This window comes from Chanodichthys erythropterus, chromosome 9, assembly GCF_024489055.1.
Source record: "Chanodichthys erythropterus isolate Z2021 chromosome 9, ASM2448905v1, whole genome shotgun sequence".
Lineage (NCBI taxonomy): Eukaryota > Metazoa > Chordata > Actinopteri > Cypriniformes > Xenocyprididae > Chanodichthys > Chanodichthys erythropterus.
The window spans coordinates 16,682,359-16,709,553 of NC_090229.1; the positions used below are offsets into that span (position 1 = coordinate 16,682,359).

At 39.1% G+C, this 27,195-nt stretch overlaps 1 protein-coding gene across 1 annotated transcript; it reads right to left on the bottom strand.

The window, feature by feature from the left end:
- Positions 1–139: 139 nt before the first annotated feature.
- On the bottom strand, positions 140–26,303 carry si:dkey-70p6.1 (uncharacterized protein LOC570575 homolog). Its single transcript, XM_067393682.1, has 7 exons — positions 26,247–26,303; positions 11,284–11,511; positions 5,775–5,832; positions 4,816–4,849; positions 3,895–4,469; positions 986–1,120; positions 140–694 (listed from the first exon to the last, which is right to left on the bottom strand). The coding sequence occupies exons 2-7, from the start codon at positions 11,415–11,417 to the stop codon at positions 140–142; spliced, it is 1,491 nt and encodes a 496-aa protein (XP_067249783.1). The 5' UTR covers positions 11,418–11,511; positions 26,247–26,303.
- Between the last annotated feature and the right edge of the window lie 892 nt (positions 26,304–27,195).

Consider the following 27,195-nt stretch of genomic DNA (forward strand, 5'->3'; position numbering starts at 1 on the left):
GCTCAACTAATACTTGGAACCCATGTAAAATATATAGCAGTGGCACAATGCGCGTATCCCATTGGGTTACGACACGCGCACGTGTCCCAATTCAAAATTCAAGCCCCAGAGAGGAAAGTTCCCTTCCCCAGAGTGCCCCCTACAGGCCAGTGACATACATCTCCATACCGTCATTAAAAGTAAAGATGGTGGTTGTGCTGGAGGTGGCCGAGCCCTGCTTCAGGTCAGGGATGCTCTCGTACAGGCTTTCCCCAGGCATTAGCATTGCTTTGGCCGGGAGATGCTGCAGTTTGGGGGTCTGCTGGGGGGGTGGAGGGGGTGGAGGTGGTTGTTGCAAAGGCTGCTGAGGCCGCTTACGCTTGGGTCGCAAGGTGGCGCTCGCATTGGGCGGAGGCCTCTCGCGCCTCCAGCCTCCCCCACCCTCCAAGGTCTCGTAAGCCAGGTCTGTTTCCTCAGTGCTGATGGCTTCATAGCAGTGGTCCTCCATGCAACCAGGTGGCGCTCTTGAGCCTTTGCCCTCCTGCGGTGCCCATGTTTGGGGTTTGACTACCACACTGAAACCCCCGTCACGCTCACCACGGTCACCTCGAGCCAAGGTCCTAAAGCCGCTGATGTCCCTCACAGCAGTTGGCGAGCCGGGCATGCCTCGCTTCTTTTTGCCCGGTTTGCAGACTTTCGAATACATCTCTGTGATCTACATGATAATAGAGAGACGAATCATCTGAAATGTATTTGCGAGTGGAAAATCTCTGTATATATCTTTTACTCCAAATGTTTGTTTTTCCAGTTCCTGGTGTCTGATTTGCAACAAAACAATCTGGCCTTTCAAGACTACACATTTTACAGCTGCTTCTGGTTAACTCTGAAACAGTGTTTAGGGGTAAGGAAGTGCTCTGGAAGTGCAATGTATGATACCCTACAAAACGTTTTGACTGCACAGAATGAGAAGTAGAGGATGTGTCCCAGGACTGTGTGGAAAACTCACCCCTGCTGCAGATGCTGCCATATTCTCTCCCGCATGAGAGCTTAGAATTCCCATCTGCTTGTGTTGGAAGATGATGTCATCGTCTTCTGGAGGTTTCCATATGTACTGCTCTCCATTTCCCATAAACACTGCCTCCTGAAAGTATTAAAAACAATTGACTAGAATAAATATTATATTACAGTTTAAGGAGCCATCTCAAACAATATACATTGGAGAGAAGAGCTCAGCAGAACAGCATCATGAAATAGCATTATCATACTACATCAACAATGACCTCCAAGCACAGTTGACAGTTTTAAAACCAGTGGTTTTAAAGGAATAGTTTACCCAAAAATGATTTCTGTCATAATTTTCTCACCTTCATGTTGTTTCAAATCAGTATGTCTTTATTTCTTCTATGGAGCACTAACGGAGCTTTCAAAACGGGAGCTTCAATAGGTGCAAAAGCAGCATGAAAATACCATTATAAAGAGTCCATACAACTTGTGTGCAATATTAAATCTTTTTAATGTCTTTGTCTGAAACACAGATTCAATTTCAAGTCATTAGTCACTGATAGTCACTTCCAGTAAGCTGCAACAGAATCAAGTCAGTAAGTTGAACTCAAGAACTGGACAAGTCCAATTTGCGAACAAATCAACCATTTCACTCATTTATTTCCATTATATGGAAAAGAGTCACCAGCATATTGTTCAAATATAGTGTGTCTTCCACAGGGGGAAAAATAAAGTAATACGGTTTAGAAATGACATGAGGGCGAGTAAACAATTACAGAATTTTCACTTGTGGTTGAATTGGATATATTTTAGCATTTGCACTTGCAGGTGACAGTTCAACTTGATTAGAATAAAGAAACCCAAGAAGACAAAACCCTTTAAAATTGTTTCATAGTGTACAGTCATCAAGCTGGATGTGAACAATCCACAAAGGCTTTACAAAGGTCAGTTGAGGAGCCAATTCAAAACTCCTCTACCTGAAAATAAGCCTATGTAGCATAATCAGGCTACAATCCCCCTCTTAATGCCTGCCCTCATGTCTAACCATCTTCTGCATCTAATGATATTGAGCTTAATGTGTTTCCTGTACTCGGGCTGTAAGGGAACAGGCTGATGCTTGCTGTGCACTTTCTCCTCATTGTTATGCAGGAGAAACGGAAGGTGGGCAATGGGGTGTGTCACAGAGCCAGAGATTAGCATGTTGTTGTAGCTTCTTTCGTTCAACATTGCAATTCACTTTGTCTCCCATTAGAACTGGCCCATTTTATGGGTCTGGCTGTTTGCCTGGGTTTCAGTGATTGAGAGGTTTCACTCCGCATTTCCGATGGTTGCATCATCCTCATAGTTAAGTACCTGTGAGCGTGCAACACCCCGAATGCTGTGAATGGACCACAATGCTCGCAAGTATCATTGATTTGGACAGTTTTCTCACAGAGGAAATAATGAAGTACACTAGCAGTGTACTTAATTGCAGACCCACTTTAGTTGCAAGTCCACTCTAGTGCTGAGGCACACAAAAATAGAGGAAGCCATTCCCAGCATGCTTCTATTTATAATATATTCCATTTAAAGACACAATTTAAAGCGCAATTAGAAATTACAGCAAGGCAAAGGCTTTTAGTAGTCATGAAAGGACAAATAGATTCCATCAGCAACAATGCTGTTAATATACTGCAGTAGTTCTTTGCATTTGTAGTCTCAGCGAAATTCTGTTGCAGTTTTGTATGACTTAGTGAATTACATGCTGAATGTATGTGTAGAAGTGATATAAGGCACTAATTGATTGGCTTAATTCATTTATAGCATTGATAGTAATTAAGTGCATTGTTCTAGTTCACTGCTATATATATGAGGGTTATAGCCTGAAGCTTAAGCAGTAGAGCATGATGCTAGCAACATCATGATTGTGGGTTTGATTCCCAGGAAATGCATGAACTGCTCATAGTGTATGCTGTAAACCCAAATAAGTTGGGCTAACTCAAAAATTTTTTAATTACGCAAAACTATCACGTTTTGAGTTTGTAGTACTCATCCATGTTAATTCCTCCTAACTTGAAGTACTGAGTTAGCTAACTCATACACTTTGATAGCAATTAACATAAAATATTTAGTTAATTAACTTTTTTATTTTGAGGTCTTCCAAATCAAATGATTATTTACTTCACTGAAAACCCTAATAAGGAAATTCAGAAAATGCCAAATTGCTAATTTGCTAACATGTTAAAAATAGCATGGTATAGCACTTACTCAATGAGTACAGCAACTTAAAACATGTAACTTACCTGCTCTCATAACAAGCCGCATGTGCTACTTGTCACCATGATGGTAACTCTCTAAAAACCCACATTAACAGAAACTCTTCTAAATTACCATAACAAAACATTAATCACTACTAAATCTCCATTATCCATTAATTTTGCACAAAAAAACATTATATAACACTTAATTTTAACATTTACTCTCCCTTTCGAGTGCCATGGGCAAAGCAAGCTGGGAAATAGAAATCCCAGCCCAGTTTCAGTTAAACTTAAGTCAGTCTAAATGAAAAGTGAGTGTGTTAGAAATCAGGAATGGATGAGAACGTTGTGCTCCGTACGTTTTTCATCTTCAAAAACCAAACTTGGGTAGCACGCTTTCCATAATGTTTACGCATTGGGTCAGTAGGCAGAGAGTAGGCAGTCTTTTGTGGCTGTTTGAACACATTCGACCGTCTACACTATGAAAACAATCCGGCCGAATGCATTTTCGACTACCTCTGGAAGAGGTTAAAAGTGAACAAGCTCAAAACATTTTAGACCCCATTTACACCAGTATTTAGCATTGTCCATCTGTGATCTGATCGACCAAAACGTATCTTAATACCAAGTGTAAACAGGGCCATAGATAGATAGGTCTAGAGAGATAGATACATACCTTAGGGAAAGACGGTAGGTTGAAGGCCTCCACGTTTTTCCGAGGAATCTTCTGACTGTGTGGGTGTGTTGGAGGCGGGGCTGGGTGAGTGGGTGGGGCATGCCGAATGTCCCCACTGCTGTGTCGTTGTTGTCCAAGCCCCTCCTCGGTCTCCGTCCCATTGTCCCTCTTCTGGGCGGCTTTGTCCACTCTCCGAACCTTTCTGATGCAGGCGTACTCCACTGTCTCCTGCGGTTGAGGGGGCGTGTTTACTACTTGAGGGAGGGTCTCTGGCTCTGGAATCCCACCCTCCAAGCAGTCCCCATCAGGATCAGGTGGAGCTGGGGTATTAGCAGGGACCGCCGGTGGGGCAGGTGTGTCCGTCTCCCCAGCTCGACCTCCGACGCCATAGCGGGAATCCTCAGAACCACGTGTAGGAGAGGAGCGGCGGCCCACCTCGGCGTACGTGTGTTCTCCGTCCTCACCAGAGGGGATCTGAGGCAGCTGGCGGCCTTGAGAACGCAGGTCGGAGTTTGATCGACGGCTAGGGAGTAGGAGCAGATCCATGCTAGCGGGACGGTTCTTCTTAGAAGATTCTACAGAAAGTAGCATGATATTAGCTGAAATCGAGAGCCTAAAAATCTGAGAAGCAAAACCATTGTTTTTTCAAAGAGACAATAAAAAGATTTGCTCGAAACTGCAGAGGCAAAGGGCAGCAGACACATGCCAATCACTATAGGGTAAAAGTAATTACATCTACTAAAATAGCCTCATGGAAACTCCTGGAATGTAGTTGGTGCCATGCTCAGACTTTCCCCCCGAACTGCAGGTATGTGTGAAGAACTAGAGTCTATCAAGCTTTAAGAGATGTGATTTTACAGTACATACTCTTGCCATTGCAGTTGAGTCTGTTCATCTCATGAAGCTTGGTGTCTGACTTACTGATGGAGCGCAGCTTGGACTGCCGCAGTATACTCTGAAAACAGATGCACAGATAAAATGCAGTAATAAAAATATAACACAGTATAACAATACAACAAAATTGTCAGTTTTCCTATTCATCCTACTTTGGTCATATTGTTGCATCAAGCTGGTAAATGGCAATAAATACATCTACGCTAGGGTGTCTTACTGTGTGGGGTGCTAAAATGGTGAAATGGCCCAAATCCTTTTGTTTTAGATTCAAAGCTTAAGAGATCCATTCAAAGTTTAGGTCAGATCTATTTCCACTGAGCCGATTAAGAAGATTAATTAAATTCAGGAGGAGCCTTCAATTTGTTACTTGAAAACTAGTCTGAGAAAAGAATTTAAATCCTGAAACAAAACCATGAACTGCTTGAACTGACATGGAACTAAGCCCAGACCTGGGTTCCTTAGAAAACACGTAGAAAAGAAGGAATTGATTGCAAGGAAGGAGAATGAGTTTCATTCACTAGCCATGAATACACATGTAATTGTGCATAAAAACCTGTCAGCAAATGTTTTCACACAGAAGTCATGATTCATCAATAAGTTTGGGGTTAGTAAGAGTTAAACTGATCCAAAGGGAAAATAAAGACATTTATAATGTTAAAAAATACTTATATTTCAAAAAATGCTGTTCTTTTGAACTTTAAATTCTATTCAAAGAATCCTGAAAAGAAATATATAATCACAGTTTTCACAAAAATATTAAGAAGCAACTGTTTCTTGAGCACCAAATCAGCATATTAGAGATTTCTGAAGGATCATGTGACACGGAAGTCTGGAGTGATTACTGCTGAAAACTTGCATGAATAAATTTCATTTTTAAAATATATTGATATAGAAAATAGTAATTATAAATTGTAATGATATTTTACAATATTATTTGTGTGCAATTATTAGTGAATAAGACCCAGAAGAGACTTAGAAAGGCTCACCATGTCCATGAGCCTGTGCTTCCTCTCCTCTCCAGGGCCATTGTGCGTCTTCCCCTTTCTGCAGGACACATTCAGTTCCCAAATCAAACATTTTAGAATGTTAGGTTCAAACTTCAAATGCTTCATTTATCCATTGATTTATGGAGACGAAATGCGCTGACTCATTTGAGCCCCCTGATTCAATTTACTTTAGTAGCTCCAACTGTTTATCTTGTGCTAGAAGAAAATGCGCATTTCAATTAAATTAGGCTGCTCAAAGGATTCAAGGCAGTTGTTTTTCATAAACTGTTTGAGTGAAGTCATTTGATCAGAAGTAACTGTGCAAGTGTATTCAAGATGAACTGTCCTCAAAATGAGTCCAGATTGGCATTTGAAACAACAGAAGGCTTTCGCTGGATAATTAACAGGCTGAGTAACTGCATAGCGACGGTGTTCAGGCCAAAACTTGGCCACAAAGAAAATCAATCAAATAATCAACATATAACAATTCGAACATCACTACAATAGTTAAATAGATGCTGAGGATTAATTTCTTCATGAACATACAAGAAGTAAACAAACATTCATGTCTTTCAGTAACTCTAGAATCTAAACTTTCCTCTATCACTCATACACAGAGCCCTGATCCAGACCCATTGCCCGGAATGTTCCGCCAAATTTGACCAGACATCTGTTTATTCTTGGAAAAACATGCCAGTCGTTCCCTTCTGATTGCCAAGCATTGCTTTGATAAGATTACAGGAACAGTGCAGGTATCAGGAATCTACCCTCAGAAGAAGAACAGCAGGAGAAATAGATACAAAATGGATTTTGTGAAGTACTAAAGCTATTACTGAGTTTACAGTGAATCACTGATATTTGTTTTTAAGACATAACAGAATAAAAAACATTAGTGTAATATCACGCAAGACTATTTACCCTTCTCGAAAACTTTTTGGAATAAATATATAGTCTACAACTACAGCTTTTTAACACTAGAAGTCCCAGAGAGCAGCCATTTGGCTTTTCTACCTATAAAACCCGCAGGACAGCCGATGGGCTGGAAGTCTTTAGGCTAATATCCTTAATCAGCTGTGAACAGTTGCTTTTGTTATGTAAACAATGTAGGGCCATGCTGAGCCACTTCAAGGAAACTTGTGTTTCACTTTGCCATCTTAGGGAGAAATCAACACACATGTTTTTTTTACTTTGTTGCTGAGATCTATTGATAAAAATAGTACACAATAAAATAAAGAAACCAACCATTTGTACACATATTTACAAATAATATTAAAAAGTGAGTGAGTACATTCCAGCAATCACTCACAATCCTGGCACTGCCTGGCAATATATTATAAATACATTCATTATATATTAATCTTATATTTGAAATACATCATAAGTCCATTTTTAAAAGTGTTTGAAAGATGGGTTCAAGTGTACTACAAGTGGTAACTAAATACATTTTTCTATACAGAGATAGTATGTTAAAAGCACATTTTAGTTCAAATTCATGGTGTCTCAAAATAGCTTAGTTGAGTACACTTAGATGTTCTTAAGATTATCTTAAGAAGTACTAAAGAAGAGCTTTTAGTATATAAGTGCATGGAAATAGAGCACTGGACATTATGGAAGTGTAAAAGTGTACTAAAATAAAGTGTATTTTACGGCACTTTTTTTTTCACCTGGGTAGACACTCCAACACTTTCCGTTTGCATTAAGATTATTTTTATTACCACACTGGCAGATCATTTTACTTAAGTAAAATGCACTTAATTTAGATCCCCCCAGGAAACAAGACTAAATATCATATATAATTTTCTCATATAGAAAATCCATCTTGATTTAAGATTTTTTTTTTTTTTTTTATTTACTTAAAATAGGATAAAAAAAATACTTAGTATGAAAAGCATTTTTGCAGTGTGAATGAGTGAGTTAACTTTTTAAACATCACTTGCACTCCCTCATTTCAGGGTTAACATACTCAGAGTTTTCACTTAACCTCCTTTCTGAAACCGGCCCATGGTCAATCAAGTTCTCTGCTTTTAGCAGCCCTCCCTCCCCCACACATACAAACAAGCCACCAGCAACCATTCACACACACACCCCCAACCCCCCTGCAGATTGCTCAGGTAATGACCATATTTACACATGAATTGATGCTAATGATAGCCAAAAGACTAGCCAGTTAGCATCCACTTGGCTAAAGGAGGGTTACAAATCTCTGGGACTTCTAGTGTTAAACCCACATGTTATTCTGACCATTTTATGATATCAATTATGCAGAAGGTTAGCAAGGAAAACTGATCACGTTTTATTTTGCCTTGTGCTCTTTATAGGGACAGTTCACCAAAACTAAAAATTCCATGATTTTTTAATTTAGTTTTTTCCCCAAGTAGTTACAATAAGTAACTACAATAAGTAACTTTCATTGCTTTGTGCGACAAATAGACCAAAATCTATAACCTTCCCCTACAGTTGTCTGTTAACCACTACAAAGTCATCACTTACCTGATTCATCAATTAATCATTCTGACTGGTTTTGTGAACTGTCCCAACTTTCATTTTTGAATGAACTATTCCTTTATGATCCACACATAGACATTCAAATGCAAAAATACTTAAAATCTTGTATTAGTAACATTTTAGTTAAATTCATTTTCGACTGTAGTGTTCAGTATAAAATAATATAAATTCAGTATAAATATTTTTACCAGCAAGCTTGACCTGAAGAGGTGATTTTTATCAATAGTAATACCTCATACTTGTTAAGCTAGAAAACTGTCCAAATGTTGAAATGAGCTCCTATTATCTATACATACATCTTCTCCAGGATCTCAATGTATTTCTCATCTGTATTTCCTTCGACCCTTGTCTTTGTCTCTCTCACTTCTTTTCCTCCATCTCTCATTCCCCTAATTCTTTTTCTTTGTCCTCCCACTACCAGATGCATCATGTGCTTTGACAAAATGAGACATTAGCATTCACACAGCGTGCTCTGTGCTATCATCTGTGGAACAAGAGAGAGAGATGGAAAAGTAAAAAAAAAAAAAAAAAAAAACAGCAACTTCCTGTTTAAACATCACTGCCATGTTAAAATGACATCCCCACCATTACGCAGTGAGCATGAAAGAGGCGTGGGTGAACTTCAGTGCCATTTCTGAATAAGTGCCTGAATAAGTCTGAATAAGGTGATCTCTGGCTTTCATCCTGGAAAACACACACAGCAGGAGTGGCTTCATATTAAAGGAGCGTTTTTCTGTGATATTGATGTTATGAAAATTTACAGTACACAGTAAAATTTCAGAGAACATTTGGTCCCTCTCTAAATAGTGTTAAAGTAACACTAAAGCAGAGTTAAAGTTAATGAGATAATTAAGCAATTGATTAACTGATGATTGAACATTAATGATGAACACCTGCTGTTAACAAGCAGAATCACTGAAGAAAAGAGAAACACAAGAACTACAGCTGACTTCAGCCACAGCCTTAGATGAAATCAACTGAAGATAAAAGACATTCTATATACATTCTAATAAGATCTTCAGAGATGTAATGATTTTTATCTTCAGTTGATTTCATCTAAGGCTGTGGCTGAAGTCAGCTGTAGTTCTTGTGTTTCTCTTTTCTTCAGTGATTCTGCTTGTTAACAGCAGGCGTTCATCATTAATGTTCAATCATCAGTTAATTGTTTAATTATCTAGTTAACTTTAACTCTGCTTTAGTGTTACTTTAACACTATTTAGAGAGGGACCAAATGTTCTCTGACCAGAGTTGATTTAACTCTGAGGATTTTACTGTGTACAAAGCACACTGTTATAAGCAAGAATGAGAGTACTAGTCTGGTGTCAACATGTTGGTCACAATCTCTGCTTATTCATAAATACTGTATTAAAGTACATTCTAAAAAATGTTGGGTTAAAAACAACCCAAGTTGGGTTGAAAATGGACAAACCCAGCGATTGGGTTGTTTTAACCCAGCGGTTAAATGTTTGCCCAACTTGCTGGGTAGTTTTATTTAACTAAACTATTGTTTAAAAATGACTGTATTGCTTGCTTAAAATTAATGAAAAATATGTTGGAAATTAACATTTATTAATATGTTTAATAAATTAACATTTATAAATAAGTTGAATGAATAATAATTCAACAATAAACATTTATTAAATTGCTTATTAATAAATGTTAACCTTTTGATTATTATTGTTGCCTCTAGTAATTATGTGTCTGATTTTTTTATTTCCAAACTATTTTGGGTTCATTTTAAGCCAGCCATATATTAATTTTTAAACAATAGTTGAGTTAAATAAAACTGCCTAGCATGTTGGGCAAACATTTAACCCAAATGCTGGGTTTCTCTATTTTCAACACAACATGCTTTTGTGTGTGTAAGGCCTGCTATAGAAGGTATGATCAACTGGTGTTATAATTTATTGAGTGCAATGGACTGGAAAAAAAAAAAACATGGTTCTATGGAATAAAAATTAAAGGGGTCATGAATTGAGAAATCACATTTTCCTTGAGCTTTCGATATATATGAGGTAATCGTACTATAAGAATATCCTGTAAGTTTCAGAACTGAAAACTTCCTTGTTAGTCCAATAAAAGCTTTTATTGACACCAGGCCCAGCGAACGACTCGTCCCAGAACGTTAGCCCTGCCCACTGGCGAGTTAGTGAGATGATAAGGAGAGAATACATGACTAAAAATAACATTACCTTTCAAAGGATCCCAATGCTAGGAATATGGTTATTTATTTTTGAGCTTTATTTATTTGTATTCGGTACATTTCACTGTGGATTCTTAGGTAAATAAATCGCATTTCGGCACAGACTCTGCAAACAGACTCAACAGTAATGTCGATATGGAGTCGACAGTAATGCAACAACATGTAGGTAACTGTGTTAATTCTAATGCCTGATCTGATATGTAATGATTCATGTACAGTCAAATGTTCTTTGTCTATGTGACAGTAAATCAAATAAGTGATTAAATGGTCAACTTCATGTTGTTTCTCTTAGTAGGATGAAAATAATCTATTCAAACTGTGATTAAATGAAAAAACATTTTTAAAAATCTTACCGACCCTAAATGGTAGTAAAAGAGACAAACTATCAATATCAGGCGGTTCTCTGACTAAGCTGCCAGGGAGTTTCTATGCGGTTGCTACAGTGTTCTGGGTGGATGTTACCATGTTGCTATATGCTTTCTGTGTTGTTGTTAGGGTGTTTCTAGATGCTTTCTGTTGTGTTCTAGCCCATGTCTCTATAATAATCTGGTCACAATATATGGTGTCCTTCCTGCAGTGGAAGTCTATAAGGAAGTTTTTCACATTTTTATTAACCTTCTACTCAATGAGCTGCATGATTTGAGGTATTATGTATGCAACACAAAAGCAAGATGAGTTATACTTAGGGGTTAAGGGTTTGTACAAGCAAGTACCCCTGAATATGAATCTAAACAAACAACCAAAGAGGATAAGAAATCAGAACTTTTTATATATGAGCATATGTGTTTGTGTGCAACTCACCTCTGGCAGCCCACACATAGCACAACGATGAGAATGGTGACAACGAAGGCTGAGGCCGCGGCGATGGCCCCCAGCAGCAGTACTTTGCTGTAGGGATGAGCAGAGAAGTTCACCCCGTCCTGCATGGAGGCCATGTGGAAGTGCTAACACACACACTTTCACGCGCGCCCTCACACACGCACACACATATGCACACACACACACACTCTCAAACACTGTCCACAAGATCTGCAAAGGAAAAGTGGAGGTGCTAGAATCAGTTCCTTTGCTTTGTAAAACAAGCCTTTTTCACCCATCAGAGGGATAACAAAAATGAATCATACTCTTTTATTCCTTCCCTGAAGCCATTCTGTGGAGTGTGAATGAATGACAGTGACTCTCCCCCACACTTTCTCTTGTTCTCTCTCTGTCTCACTCTTGTACTTTTATTTTGTCTTTCTCTCTCTGTGTGTCTCCTGTAGGTCTCTCTCTCTTCTCTCCCACAGTGTGTCATTTTCTGCCCACTGACTGTCACTCAGTGTTTGTTTGGAGTCATTTGCCTCAGACTGGGGGGCATTTTTCATTTTTCATACGAAGATTCATGATCATCAGGTACATCACCTGTCTTGCTGCTGCGAACAAACAGTTGCTGAAATGCTGAGCTTTCAAATGTCACTTCAGCCCCTTTCTAAACAGATCCAGTGTTGTGGTTTCTGCTTGAAACGTTTGTCAAAAAATACTATATTTTGCTCTCTAATGAATATGACGGTACATTCATGGTCCTGCAAGGCCCCTTGCTGTGCTTGCTTTTAAAAACACTTGATTTGGAAGACTAATATTAAGTGACTAAAATAGTAGTGGAGTGCCCTCATAAGCTCACACAGAAAGTGTCGCAGTGCCTGGGGGTCCAAGTGGTCAGCTACTGCTAAATGTGACATGGGTCCCAGGGGCCAAAGTGGTTAGATTGCACTGTATTTGCCAGGAGCCCAAGTGTTAAACTTTATTTGACAGTGTCAGGACACATGGCTTGAGGCTTTGGAAGCCCCTGGCAGTCCGAGAGAAACGAATGTAGAAACGAATGCCAATATTGTCCAACATGACATGGCGCATCTTAACGTGCCAAGTTTGAATATATACATATATATATATATATATATATATATATATATATATATATATATATATATATATACAGCTATGGAAAAAATTAAGAGACCACTTAACATTGATTTCTGAACTTGGAGTGGTCTCTTAATTTTTTCCATAGCTATATTATATATATATATATATATATATATATATATATATATATATATATATATATATATATATACATACAGTAGTCAACATTTGAAGTGACACTGACTACTGTATATATATATATATATATATATATATATATATATATATATATATATATATATATATATATATGTATGTATGTATATACAACCCGGATTCCGGAAATGTTGGGACGTTTTTTAAATTTGAATAAAATGAAAACTAAAAGACTTTCAAATTACAAGAGCCAATATTTTATTCACAATAAAACATAAATAACGTAACAAATGTTTTAACAGAGAAATGTTACACTTTTATCCACTAATTGAGTTCAAATTTCAAATTTGATGCCTCCTACAGGTCTCAAAAAAGTTGGCACAGGGCAACAAATGGCTGAAAAAGCAAGATATTTAAAAAAATATATATATTCAGCTGGGAGAACATCTAGCAACTAATTAAGTTAATAGATATCAGGTCTGTAACATGATTGAATGTGTAAAAAGATTGTGGAAAACTTTAAAAACAATGTTCCTCAACATCAAATTGCAAAGGCTTTGCAAATGTCATCATCTCATCAGTGCATAACATCATCAAAAGATTCAGAGAAACTGGAGAAATCTCTGTGCGAACGGGACAAGGCCGAAGACCTTTATTGGATGCCTGTGGTCTTCAAGCCCTCAGACGACACTGCATCACTCATCGACATGATTGTATCAATGACATTACTAAATGGGCCCAGTAATACTTCCAGAAACCACTGTCAGTAAACACAATCCACTGTGCCATCTGCAGATGCCAACTAAATCTCTATCATGCAAAAAGGAAGCCATTTTGTCAGGCAAGAATGGGACCAATTTCCAACACCAAAACTCCAGAAACTCATAACCTCAATGCCCAGACATCTTCAAACTGTTTTGAAAAGAAGAGGAGATGCTACACCATGGTAAACATGCCCCCGTCCCAACTACTTTGAGTCCTGTAGCAGGCATCAAATTTAAAAATGAGCTCATTTTGTGCATAAAATTGTAAAATTTCTCAGTTTAAACATTTATGTTATCTATGTTCTATTGTGAATAAAATGTTGGCTCATGTGATTTGAAAGTCTTTTAGTTTTCATTTTATTCAAATTTAAAAAACAGCCCAACATTTCTGGAATTTGGGTTGTGAATATATATATGTATATATATATATATATATATATATATCTATATATATATATATATATATATATACACACACAAACACAGTACATACACACACACATCTCCAACTCTTCCTGTTTCTATAGGGGACATCGCAAATGACTGCACAGGAGAGCATTGAATTGATGCATTGAAATTAACCCATGTGAGACAAATGTATAATACAGTCTACACACTTGACTGCATTGTTCCGTACACTTCTCCAATTGTCCAATAATCTCCATTACATCAGAAATTTTCTCAATGGACCAGCACTTTTGAATGGAGAGTGAGTCCTGAATCGCTCAGTCACCTTTTGTTTGCACGCACAATCCCGTCTTTATTGTTCATTGTGAAGACTTGTACTGCTGGTGGCAGTACAAGGATTTCTATGGCTATTTCCGACTCGCACCTTACAGGCATCATGCATGAGCTGAAGTGTGTGGATTTTGTCAGATAAAGAACTAGCCCAGTTTTAATTATTTTGAAAGGAAAGTGTGTCATGATAAGAGCTAAAAATACCTCTGTGCATAAGCAAACAACAGTGTGTCGAAACAACAAAGGAGGGAGACAATACTAAGAAATGTCTCTTTTATTGTCTTGTTCTTTGTCAGCCTGAAGAAGACTTTTTAATATAATGTGATTGTCACAAGTGTAGTACGCAGGCATACTTGCCCTGAGCTGCCCCTGAATTCCTTATGACCCCTTTTAAACTGTACATGGGTCTCTTGAGTATGCATCAATGAAAGAACATGCTTGAAGATTAATGAGTGGATCCATCACTGACTCCCTGTTTATACACAGAAAACAGAGAGTGTTTGTCAAAGGCTGCCAGTAAGGAAAACCACTGTGCTAGACTAAGGCACGCATTCAGACTCTCACATTCCAGATATCTATGATGATTACGATAAGATTGCCGATGGAGCCCTGTCTACCCAACAGCACCAAAAAAACAAATTACTCAATATGACCAAAACAAACCAGTCATGATCTGCACTTAATGAGGTTTGGACAAATGGAACCAGGTAAAACCTGCTGTGGCTCTGGAGCAAATGCCTGGTGTTGGAGCTATAAACTAATATATAATCCAACAACTAACCACAGTAGCAGTAAATGATAGCAGTAAGTGAACTGGGAACTGCAAGTAATACCGAGATTTCAGTACAATGCGAAGATACACATAGAATATGTTAAACAAAAAGCACGTTTTTTCATTGTCAGTGCAGTGGGTTTCATTTGAATGTGGGGAGATGTCTACATAATCAATCATTTTATTTTACAAAAATTATTTTAAATAGTTTTAGTTAAAGGAACACTCCACTTTTTTTGAAAATAGGCTAATTTTCCAACTCCCCTAGAGTTAAACAGTTGAGTTTTACCGTTTTCGAATCCATTCAGCCGATCTCCGGTTCTGGCGGTACCACTTTTAGCATAGCTTAGCATAGTTCATTGAATCTGATTAGACCGTTAGCATCGCGCTTAAAAATGACAGCAAAGTTCCTTGATTATTACGCTGGAATGAGAGTATAGTTCCTAGCCATATCAGCCTAGAAAATCGCAACTTTTTATTTTCCGTCGGTCTTAGTACACGATGTAACTACAGAAGAGTCAAGTTTTAAATAGGAAGAATATCAAAACTCTTTGGTCATTTTTAAGCGCGATGCTAACGGTCTAATCAGATTCAATGAACTATGCTAAGCTATGCTAAAAGTGGTACCGCCAGAACCGGAGATCGGCTGAATGGATTAGAAAACGGTAAAACTCAACTTTTTAACTCTAGGGGAGTTGGAAAATGAGCCTATTTTCAAAAAAAGTGTTCCTTTAAAGGGATAGTAAATTCTGAAAATTCTGTCATCATTTACTCACCCTCTGGTAGTTCCAAATCTGAATTAATTTCTTTGTTCTTCTGAACACAAAAGATGATATTTGGAAAAATGTCAGTAGCCAAACAGATCTCGCCCACCATTTACTACCATATTATTTATTTTTCCTACTATGGTAGTAAATGGGGGGGCGAGATCTGTTTTGTTACTGACATTCTTCCAAATATCATCTTTTGTGTTCAGCAGAACAAAGAAATTCATACAGGTTTCGAACTACTTGAAGGTGAGTAAATGATGACAGAATTTTCATTTTTGGGTGAACTATCCCTTTAACAATAGCACACACACATACGCTGACAAAAGATAATGGATCTTTTGCCCACAAAATTTCACCGAAACTTTGTCAATGTGACCACACCTTAACTTGGTTGGTTAGATCAAAGGGTCAAGGTTTGCCTAATTAACAAGACAAGCATTAGCCCCTGCTGGTAGATATGCACTCGTTAAACAAAAAGATTTTTCTCCATTATGGCTATCCAAAAGTAACCATAAATATTCTGACTAAAAAAAGAACATATATTGCTAATATTTAATTATAACATAAGACATGTTTTAATCCAAATCTGTCCAGAGCACCCATGGCATATTTCAAATCTCATTAATTTATTGGCAGTGACATTATTCTCATATCCTAAATGCCTAATCAAATTAAAGAAATGAAAATGACTAAAAGATGATCTCTTTCTCTAGATGGGCCTTTTTTAGAACCAATTGATTTGCTCAAATCAAACAGACGCTCAAGATATTGAAACACTGATGACTATAATAAAAGTCACTCTGATTTTGATTCAAGGTGACTCTAAATTTTGCGCATGAGATGCTTATTTAGGTTGCAACGGCATGATAGAATATGCTAGTGGCAGCCTAATAACTTGAGCTTTCTTGATTTCTGGTTTCTCAATGACATGCGAGTACCTGAGGATCCAGAGAGTTACTAAAATAATCATCTCAATAATACCTTTCAGAATCAGATATACACATAATTCTGTGTCCTAGAAATTTTTCAGTGACAAGCAATTTGTCTGTCCACACTGAAAATGAAACTGCTGTACGATGTGACTCAAACCAATAACTTTGGACCAATGAGATGTGACAGCGGTCGGGGCTTCCCAGCTTGATGCAGCAAATATAGACACCAAACACTCATCATAATATCCTGTCTGTCACAACATGGACAAAAACTCAGATTTACATGGTGCTTACTTTGATTAAGATATAAAGCATCTGCTAAATGATAACTAACCGATTACAAAACAGTCCTTCATGTTGCAAACTGCTACTAGTGTGTGCTGTCCTGTGTGTTTCTGGAAAGAGGAAAAAAGAGAGGAGGACAGTGATGAAACCAAGCGCTCCATCAGTGATTGTTCTGTCATGACCACATTATTAGTCTGAGGCCAGATGGAGCTTGATGTGACTGTGTTTCACCCCACCAAATGGCCGAATCACATGTTGGTCCTATTGATTTGTTAAGTCATTCTCAAAATAATGATGTGTTTCATGCAGAGAAGCGTGAGATGGGTGAATAAAATAGTCCCTGAAACTGTCAACAGGTGCAGATGCTGTTATATACATATATGACTAGACTAAACAATCAAAGGTATTATAGATTCTGACCTTTCTGATGACAATGCTCGACATATTCTACAGAACGTAAGCAGCATTGCAATGTGATTTATGGCTTACTACGTTTAGTACTTCCTTTAATAACTGCCATAAATTAAAAACTGTAATTTTTTTCTAGTCTCAACCTAAGATGGCACTATTATTGTGGTATAATCAATATGTGTTTGCCTACTCCCATCTACGTGGGTGGTTCTTGGCCAGAATAAGTTGTGGTGTGGACTGGACCTTATGGTGTTCATGAAACTAGGGCTCTTTTAGTCCACACACACATACACATATATATATGCACACACATATGTGTTGTGTCAAAGTTCAAATACAACCATCTCTCAAAAATAGCACTGAGAGGACTAACAGATGAGCTCCCATCACATTTTTTTTGGACTGAGTCGAACTTGGCAAATGTGAGGAGTTTGTGGCTAAATCTACATCTTGTCTTTGCTGGGCTAATTAAACAGTAAAGAGCTTGTTTCCTGTGTAATTACACAGATACTGTTTGGGAAGAAGCAGAGGCCTGTCTCTGATACACAGTCCCTGTCTTTATTCTCCGACTGATTAATTTGCCTTTCTGAAAACCAACTCATTAGAGCAAGACAAAATCCTATGTAATTGGCAAAATCAGCTAATACTGCGCAATTATTTAGGATACCCAGGATAATCCCCTTAAAATTATTACCACTTCATATTTGATTAATGTGACCAAGCAAAACGAAAACATCCTGTTCACTCTTAATTGGAAACTTTCAGTCCACCACAAAATTTAAATTGAAACACAAATGAAACAAGCCCTCCATTCTTGAGAGCTACTAACAGAAGTCATCATCTATTACTGCAGTAAATGACTTGACTAAAGTATACATTTATTTAGTAAAAAAATTTCACGTTTGTGAATGTAAAAGGTCTGCAAAGTTTTACAGATCAAAGTGCATGACAAATAAACATATTTTCTCCTTAAAGAAAGAATCGATTCTGATCTGCTGAAATGAATTGCCAGCAAATCCAGTCTCACTTTCCTGTTACATTACAATGTAACAAATGTCAATAATGCCAGCCTGTGGTCTTCCTTGGCTGCCTGAAAACAACATCTACTTTGACCCACCCTCAAACGTTGCTGAGGCCTGGAAGAGTTTGGTTTGTGCTGACAACATGTGGAGAAGGCGCTATTTTCAGCGCTATGAATCCACTTTGCATGCTCTGCCAAAGGGCGAGGACTCATGCTGGAATAAAACGGAAAAAAATGATCGTTACTTTTCGTATTACTGTGTATCAAATGCTGAGGAAGCCTCTGGAGCTGAAATTCAGATAGTAGCTGCGTCCGAAAATCTAGGTAGCTGTCTTGCTGCCTCGCTATCTTATAAGAGAATGACTTGTACGGCAGCATTTGTGCATGAAGGTACCTCACGAAATTGATTTCGGACAGACTTCTGAGGCAGCGTAACAGATTAATGATCTACAGCAATATAGCGCGAGCTTTGGTGAGAACTAAACAAATATTTAATTACTACAGTAGTAATTTCTCGATAGAAATGATATCAAAATTGAAATATGTTGATCAAAATCGTACATTTATACACAAACTGAGCAGCAAACGCAACTTTCGGACGCCATCTTTATTTTTCTAGCTCAACTGTCACAGAATGGAAAGCACAGGATTGTGGGATATCAAAGGCAGCTAAGAATACATCTATGCTTCCTTCAAAAATCGATCTGAGGAAGGTAGCTCATGAGAGAAGAAGTGAAGCTAACATTGGATTCGGACGTGCCTTGATGCCTTACTACCTTGAAATGTGTCCTCGGAAGGCAGCATTTTCCAGTTTTCGGACGCAGCCATTGTTTCGCTTCCAACACGCACTGTAAGCAGTAGACCAATCACAGCAGACTGGGCTGTCTGACCAATCAGAGCAGAGTTGGCTCACATAAAGGGAGGGTTTAGAGAGACTGAATCTTCGAATGGACCGTTTTCAGACTCTTTGAGTAATGAGGTGATGTGCAATCTATACTATGAGAAAATTTTTTACCTTTAATGCAGGTAAATCTATTGTAGGAGACCTCCAAAACAAAATTTGGAACCTTTAAAATAGCATAACAGCAAATTCATTTTGAGATTTGCTAAATTTTACATTTTTATAAAATATATATATATAATAAAAAAAATTAAATATTGACTAATGCAAAATATATTCTATAAATATATATATAATAAAATATTAACAACATATATGTTGAGGAAAGATGCTTATTGAGTCTAGATCAGGGGTGTCCAATCCTATCCCTGGGGCCACTGTCCTGCAGAGTTTAGCTCCAGTCCCAATTAACACACCTAAACCAGCTAATCAGTGTCTAATTAAGCATACTAGAATCTTCCAGGCAGTTGTGTTGAGGCAAGCTGGAGCTAAACTCTGCAGGACAGTGGCCCTCCAGGAACGGGTTTGGACACCCCTGGTCCAGATAGTGTACCAGCAGGGGCTAACTATGCTAGCATGTTGAATGCTTAAACTACTGATCCCTAGAGGTTATTGTCTGCAATTGCAGATATATCAAACAACAACAGCTTACAGATCTCTAAAGTCCTTTATGAAGCTTTAGCATGTCCAAACTTCAGTAACTTCAGGTCACAATCACATGATTAATACGTTTTATTTGGGTTCCCTGTTTTTAATTTCCATGCATTTGAAATTAATCTCATTGCTTTAACAAAGACTAAATTGGATTGTGTAACGATGGCAGGTCTCCATCTGTATGTCAGACACCAGCTTCTATTTTCCAGTCAATTACTTCCTCAAAGAAATAAAGAGAAGGATTGTGTCTGTTTGTAAGGAGCTCAGGAATAGGAAAGAAGAAAGAGAAACAGAGAGAGATTGGGGAATGGCATGTTTTAATTACTGTGAAGCCCTAGATTTCAGTCAGAGAGAAACTGGCACGTCCCCCCAAACCCCCGAGACATGACTCTCTCGCCTCCTCCCCCTCTCGTTTTTCCCCTTTTCACTCTTTTCCTTCTCTTTCTGTCCATTCTACATCACCAAAAAAGAATGAGGGAATGTGTATAAGACAATATAAGTGGAAATTAAACTACAAAAATGATGACGACAAATGAATATATGAACCAAAAACATGTTTTAGGGGTTCCTACTCGACCTCTCAACTTCTGTCGCTGACTTTCATATCATCAGAAATCATCAACTCTCATTGAAAATGAATGACTTCCTGCTGCTTTGTTGTAAATCTCAGCATGAACGGCCCTTAAGTCTCATCTGAGCAGCATGTTAGCATGAGGGATGTTAAATGATTTATTTGTGAGCAAGCGGTAAAACAGGGTGTCTTCTGTCATCTTGTCTTGGGTTTAAAACAAACACATCCTTCAAGCCAAACTCTTCAGTGCAACCTTTACATAACTGCTTTGTTCTAAGATTATAACTTATTCCAGAACTAAGTATAAATGACTGGCCGAACTGATAGTTACAACTGCACTGCTGCGTCTATTTGCATCTACGGCACTAACAGCTGAATATGATGAAAATATGATGAAATATATTCCATTGACTCACAATGAACAAGCCATATACGATGACCAAACTTGAGGGTAAGCTGTATTGACTTGGAGCAGTATGCAACCTCTTGGCAACCATCTAAAGATGCCCTAGCAACCCCTCAGAACACTCTGTATAGCAATCCTCTAAAACTTCACCTATATTCTCTATAAACAAAACACCCATTTGTAACTCTAATCTACTCACTAATAGTTTTAGTTAACAAAAACATTGCATCTCACACTGTGCATCTTGTGCTATAAACAGAAGAGGTACAAACATACACTGGAAATAATTTGCCATTATCAGCCTAAATTAAGTGTTTGTACATCTATCCTACTGTTTAAGAAAATCAGAAGAATTACACTTGTAGAAAGTAGCAGAAACAGCTTCAAAATAATAGTCCTGCATTGGCTGTATAGATCGCACAACAGAGGGGATTTAGAGGAATAAACCGTCTTTAATGATAAATCCGAAGGGAAACTCAGGAGAAAACAACCAAACTGAGGGCCGAGGTAGAGCCAGAGGGTGGGCGGAGCCAGACAGAGCCGTAGGGGTGGAGAGACGAATCACAGTGTCGGCTCGCAAGTCTATGGTGCAGGCGAGCCAATGTCTGACCGAGGTGGAGCCGGATGGTTGAGGAAACCCAGTGGAGCTGTAAGGCTGATGGTCCCAGGTGGAGCCAAGGGGGAGGAGCCAAGGAGGAGGAGTCTGGATGACGGGCCGAGGTGGAGTGAATGGATCAGCGGCTGGAGATGGAACTAGGGGATCCCTTCGTCCAGGAGGAGCTGGATGCTTTAAGGACCAAGGTGGATCCACGACACAGAGGGGTGGTAGAGGAAGAGGAACCAAGGGGCTGACAGGAGACAGTGGAGACTGGGCAGCGGAACTGGCTGGAATTTGTAGTGGAGGTTATTGAGGGAGCCTGGGAGGGATCATAGGGAGCGCAGGAGACTCGGGGCTGGGCGGAACCACTGGAGAAACAGAAGACTCAGGGCTGGGCAGAACCAGCAGGGGTGGGAGAACCAGGGAAACTCTTCAAACCAACAAAACACAGAGTCCAGTGGTAGCTCACCCTCTGTAGCGGGAGTGTGGGTGAGGCTCCTATCCATTTCCTCGAATTTGACGAGCACTCCCATGGCGACGTACGGTGTTACCGACTCATACACCTGGTCAGACATTCGTCGATGCTCAGGCTCTGGGACGATGTTTTGCTCCGCCCTAATCTCCGGCATTGGCGAGGCAGGTTCTGGCATTCGTTCCATGCAGAGGGATGGTGGCTGGCTGTTCTCTGGGTCATGAGCTGTACATGAAACCCCTCCGTGCTGGAACATCCAGCACAAATACTTCAACAACGGCCTTTGTTCTGGGTGGAGTAGGAGGTTCACTGCTGGTAAGTCCATGTTTTAAATTTTAAAATATACTCAATATCCCAGCAAACATTTGGACATTTAATGATCTTTGAAAAGACGTCCCTCCGACACGTCCCGTCATGGTTGAAAATTTTTGCTCTTTTGCTGTCAGACCAGTGTTTGCTGGGATGAGGGTCCTGTATTCTGTCCCGCATTGGCTTTATAGATCGCACGATGCAGGAGATTCAGAGGAATAAACATTTAATGGTCTTTAATGATAAATCCAAAGGGAAACTCAAGAGAAAACAACTAAACTAACATTGACAATACAGGACAAAGAACTAGAGAGAACTAGGCCTTATATGACAGATGATTAACTTATTAACTTATGAACATGTGCAAACTCAATCAATTACTGTCAAAAGGAACACAGGCAAAACAGAACAGAGAAAATGAAACCAAAACAGAACTACATGTGACAAATAACAATATGGTAATTCTTTTTTTATTTAAATTTCATCTGCCATTTTAAAATCTGTTCTGTACATTAGTATAATGGGGGGAAAAAAACAATGTAAACAAATTACTGGTGTCATGAACAGCCTCCAGTGCTAAACTGTGAACAGACCAAAACACAGTGACTACAAATACCAGATTTTAAGGTCACAAGAGATTCCTGCCCTCATGACCTTTGTTTGAAGGAAACAAAGACCTTCTGACCTCTCGCTAAAAGATTATGGACATATAGTTTTGCTAGCAGCTGTGAATCATTCTGGTTGGATCAGAAAGTGTATCTTCCACATGACCTTCACTGTCAAACTAAGTCAGCAAACATTCACCCACAAAATCTGGACTCAATATGTAAATATAGGTGGAGCAAATTAATTGGATTTCCTGTATTTTCATGCAATCATATTCCAAATGCTCTGCAGGTCTAAAATAAAAAACACAGACACGAACACACAAATATGCCCACAGACACACACACATATGTTCAAGGACAGATATAGGGTGTGTGTATGTTTCCTCCGGTGAGCAGCTATGACCACTCATCTGCTCCACGATAAGGCTGAGAGAAGGAACTCCTCTGCAGTTCACAGTATCTTCAGCAGAGCCTCAAGTTTAATGGATGTCTGCCTGCGGGGCCTTATCACACCGTCACACACCTACAGCAAATCTCTGATGGTTCTCTCAAAATCAGAAGGCTCTGTTCACTTAGTAGGCCACCTCAGGATAAACAAGAGGTTCAGGAAATTGAGTACAGCGGAAACACATTTCAGATGTGACAAAACAAGGCGTGTGATTCACGTAAAAGACAGAAGACTTCAATGTTCTTGATTAAAAAAAGATTGTTGGGTCTTGTTGACCAACCTGGTCTGGTTTCTCTGTCATGACCAAGTTCACTATTCACCAATAAACACAGCTGAGAGAAATTATTTTAAACCTAGAGGGTTTAAAAATACTCTGAATACTGATGTCATTTTGCAATCAACATCATTTAAATAATTTAAATTTTGCTCTGTTTATTACACTTATGGTTGTCAAACAAGTGCAGCCTCCTTGTCTCTTTAGACAAAAATTTCTTTACACAATCTTAACAAGGAATCCGTTCTTTACCCCTCCTGACTCCAGACATTACACCGTATCACATGAGCCATTGTGGGATTTTTCTTTCCTTGATCGGACAGTACAGAACATTCTGCTTGCTTTCTCTGCTGCTCAGGGTTGGGGACATCATATCTGCTTCAGTCTCCAACGAACAACAGGAAGTTTATATGACTGAGCAGTTGGACCCCAGCAGTCTGATTCATTGCAGCCACTCTCACAAACTCACATACATGACACACACAGACCCTTCATCTGTCTGTTATAAGTATGACAGGTACATCACCACTCTGAATCGACAAGCCTTCCCTCTACACTAGTGCTGGCGATTTGATTAATTTAAATTACTTGATTCTTCTGAATCGTGCACAAAAAGATTCATTCAGATTCGTAGCCTACTGTAGCCCTTTCTGCAAATTACATCGTTAGGCCAGTAGGTGGCACTCGAATATGCTATGTGTTTCCAGTTGAATCATTGAACCAATTAGTTATAAAGACACATTCATAACTTAAGTGTTTAATCATTATACAATGATATACATGAAGAAGGTATTCCTCTATGAAAGAGATTCCGCTCCGACCGAGCAACAGTATATACGTTCAGTATAGGAGGCGTTCAACCAATGATATGCTCCTTCACACATCGCTCTCGAATGCTGTTGGCTAGTACGCGCTAAAGAAACGACACTAACAAAATGAGTCAGTAGATGGATGTAAGGGTAAATAATTTGTTCACCTAAAATATTAATTCACAAACTGAATAGAGACTAGTTAAGTCATTAGTGTTAAGTCTGTTAAAGGATTAGTCCACTTTTAAATCAAATTTTCCTGATAATTTACTCACCCCCATGTCATCCAAGATGTTCATGTCTTTCTTTCTTCAGTCGAAAAGAAATTAAGGTTTTTGATGAAAACATTCCAGGATTATTCTCCTTATAGTGGACTTCAATGGCCTCCAGACGGTTGAAGGTCGAAATTACAGTTTCAGTGCAGCTTCAGAAGGCTTTAAATGATACCAGACGAGGAATCTTATCTAGCAAAACGATCGGCCATTTTCTAAAAAAATACAACTGTATTATAAACACAAATGATCGCCTTGCACATGCTTCCTCTTTCCGCATTTTTCAAAACGCTTACGTTGTATGTCCTACACCTTCTCTATTCTACGTACGGAAAAAAACGAAACTGGCGCCGCGTTCTTTCCGTAAGTAGAATAGGGAAGGCGTAGAACATACAGCGTAAGCGTTTTGAAAAATGCGGAAAGCGGAAGTACGTTAAAGCCGATATTTTGTGTTTATAAAGCATATACAGTTGTATTTTTTTAGAAAATGACTGATCGTTTTGCTAGATAAGACCCTTATTCCTCGTCTGGTATCGTTTAAAGCCCTTTAAAGCTGCACTGAATCTGTAATTTCGACCTTCAACAGTGGAGGCCATTGAAGTCCACTAAGGAGAATAATCCTCAAAAACCTTAATTTCTTTTCGACTGACGAAAGAAAGACATGAACATCTTGTTGGATGACATGGGGGTGAGTAAATTATCAGGAAAATTTTACTTAAAAGTTGACTAATCCTTTAAGTCTACATAGCTACTTTTTCATTTTACCTGGCACGGTCGACAATAAACCAGTGCGCGTGCTGCCTCAAGTTCGTCTCGTGCCCAAATTACACATCATCATAGTAGGCTTGTGCACCTTTTTTTTTTTTTTTTTTTGCAGACAGGAGATCAGTCGGCTTTTACTGCGGCGGTTTATTCAGACACAACAGGTTAGCCAAATACATTTTTGATTTCGATTTGCCCTATATGAATTTTAAAACGTGAGCTGTTACAACTGAAATACTGCTGTAGGCTATATGTCAAGTATGACAGTAAAGCCTACTATGCAACACCATTGTTTTCCCGGCTCACATATGTGATATGTTGCGCGAAAGCATGATATGTTATGGCCCGCAGCGGTCGACCTCTTATTCAGCACGGGTAATTCGTTGCTCCCGTGGGTATTGTCCCGCCAATCACTGATGCACTCAGGAAATAATCTCACAAGATCAAAGTGGAAATGCACGCGCAGTGCAGGCGCGTCCTCGAGGCCAGCTCCCACAGCAGACGGCAAGAGGTTTCCATCGAAATCCCTTTTAATTGAGGGGAAACAAATAAATGAGCGTCTATGTCGCCGCTCTCTTAATTGATTCCATAATTCACGGAATTAATATGATACCGAGCAGTGCTGAACTGCTGGTTTCCGCTGAGTGAGAGAGTGTGCCACAACCTGCTTATAAATCGTTTAATTAAGCGTCGAATCACAAAGGGTAATGCGGCTACACTGAAGCTGTTGCACACGTGTCTTCTGACTTACATGATGCGAGTCATTAATATCACGTAAACCGGACGCGTATTCCTCCAACATCCATCAGCAAATGATCATGCTATACATTGTGATATGCGTTTAATACAGGGTTCCGTTGTATGGTCAGCACGTAGGCAGAAGTGCATGCCAATGAGAGCCGTATACAGATGCTGCTGAAGATACTTACTCAGTTTAGGGATTCAGGGGGCGCGTCGCCGCGCAGCATCCACCTCGCTGCACTCTCTCTGCTGCTGCTGAAACGTCTGGCTCCCGGTCGGATCCCGCAAGCATAATCAATAACCTGCGTTGAGCCTGGATTCGTATGTTAGGGAGGACATGTGTGCGGTATGGCATCTGGCGTCCTCAGCGCAACCTCTGACCATTCCCATTGTTCCCCTGCATGCCGCGTCGCTCACAAGGCGAAAGGTGTTAACGCACAGCTGGGTTATTCCAAGTCGAGGTTCGGTTGGGATATCAAGACCACGTCACGGCTGCCTCTGTTGAGCCTCCTCAAGCCTCAATCCTGTCTCGAGCATCGGCGACAGTACCATATGACAGCGCGGTGCCCACTCCATTGGCATTTGGAGCTCGCGTTTTGCGCCACTGCGCGGCCAGTTTGGGAATGACAGCCAGTGGTTGAAAAGTACACAAAGTACTGTTATACATAGGCTATAATGATTACCATCTTCACTATCATTAATGACACTTTAAAAGTACTTCATATGACCCGTTTTTTGTTATACATGACAATGTAAAAGTAATTATAGAATAAATGCACATTTTTACAGTAACTTGAGCTTGACCAACATGACTTGATAGTCAACACACTCATACAAATAAATGTTCCAGAAGGGAGTTTTCACAGCGCTGCCATAGAATAACCATTTCTGCAGTCCCGAATTACAATTTTTTCTTAGTGTGAAGAACATTTTAATGATCTAAAGAACCCTTTATCGCTATAAAGAACAATTGAACGTAAAAAGTTCTTCATGGAACCATTGATGCAGAAAAAGACTCGCCTTGCTGTAGAAATTATTAATTTAATGTTAGTTTATTTTGCACGACAGAAACATTTAATCAACCTACAAACCTTCATGTTACAGCCTACAGATAACAAGAATCTATACACAAACACA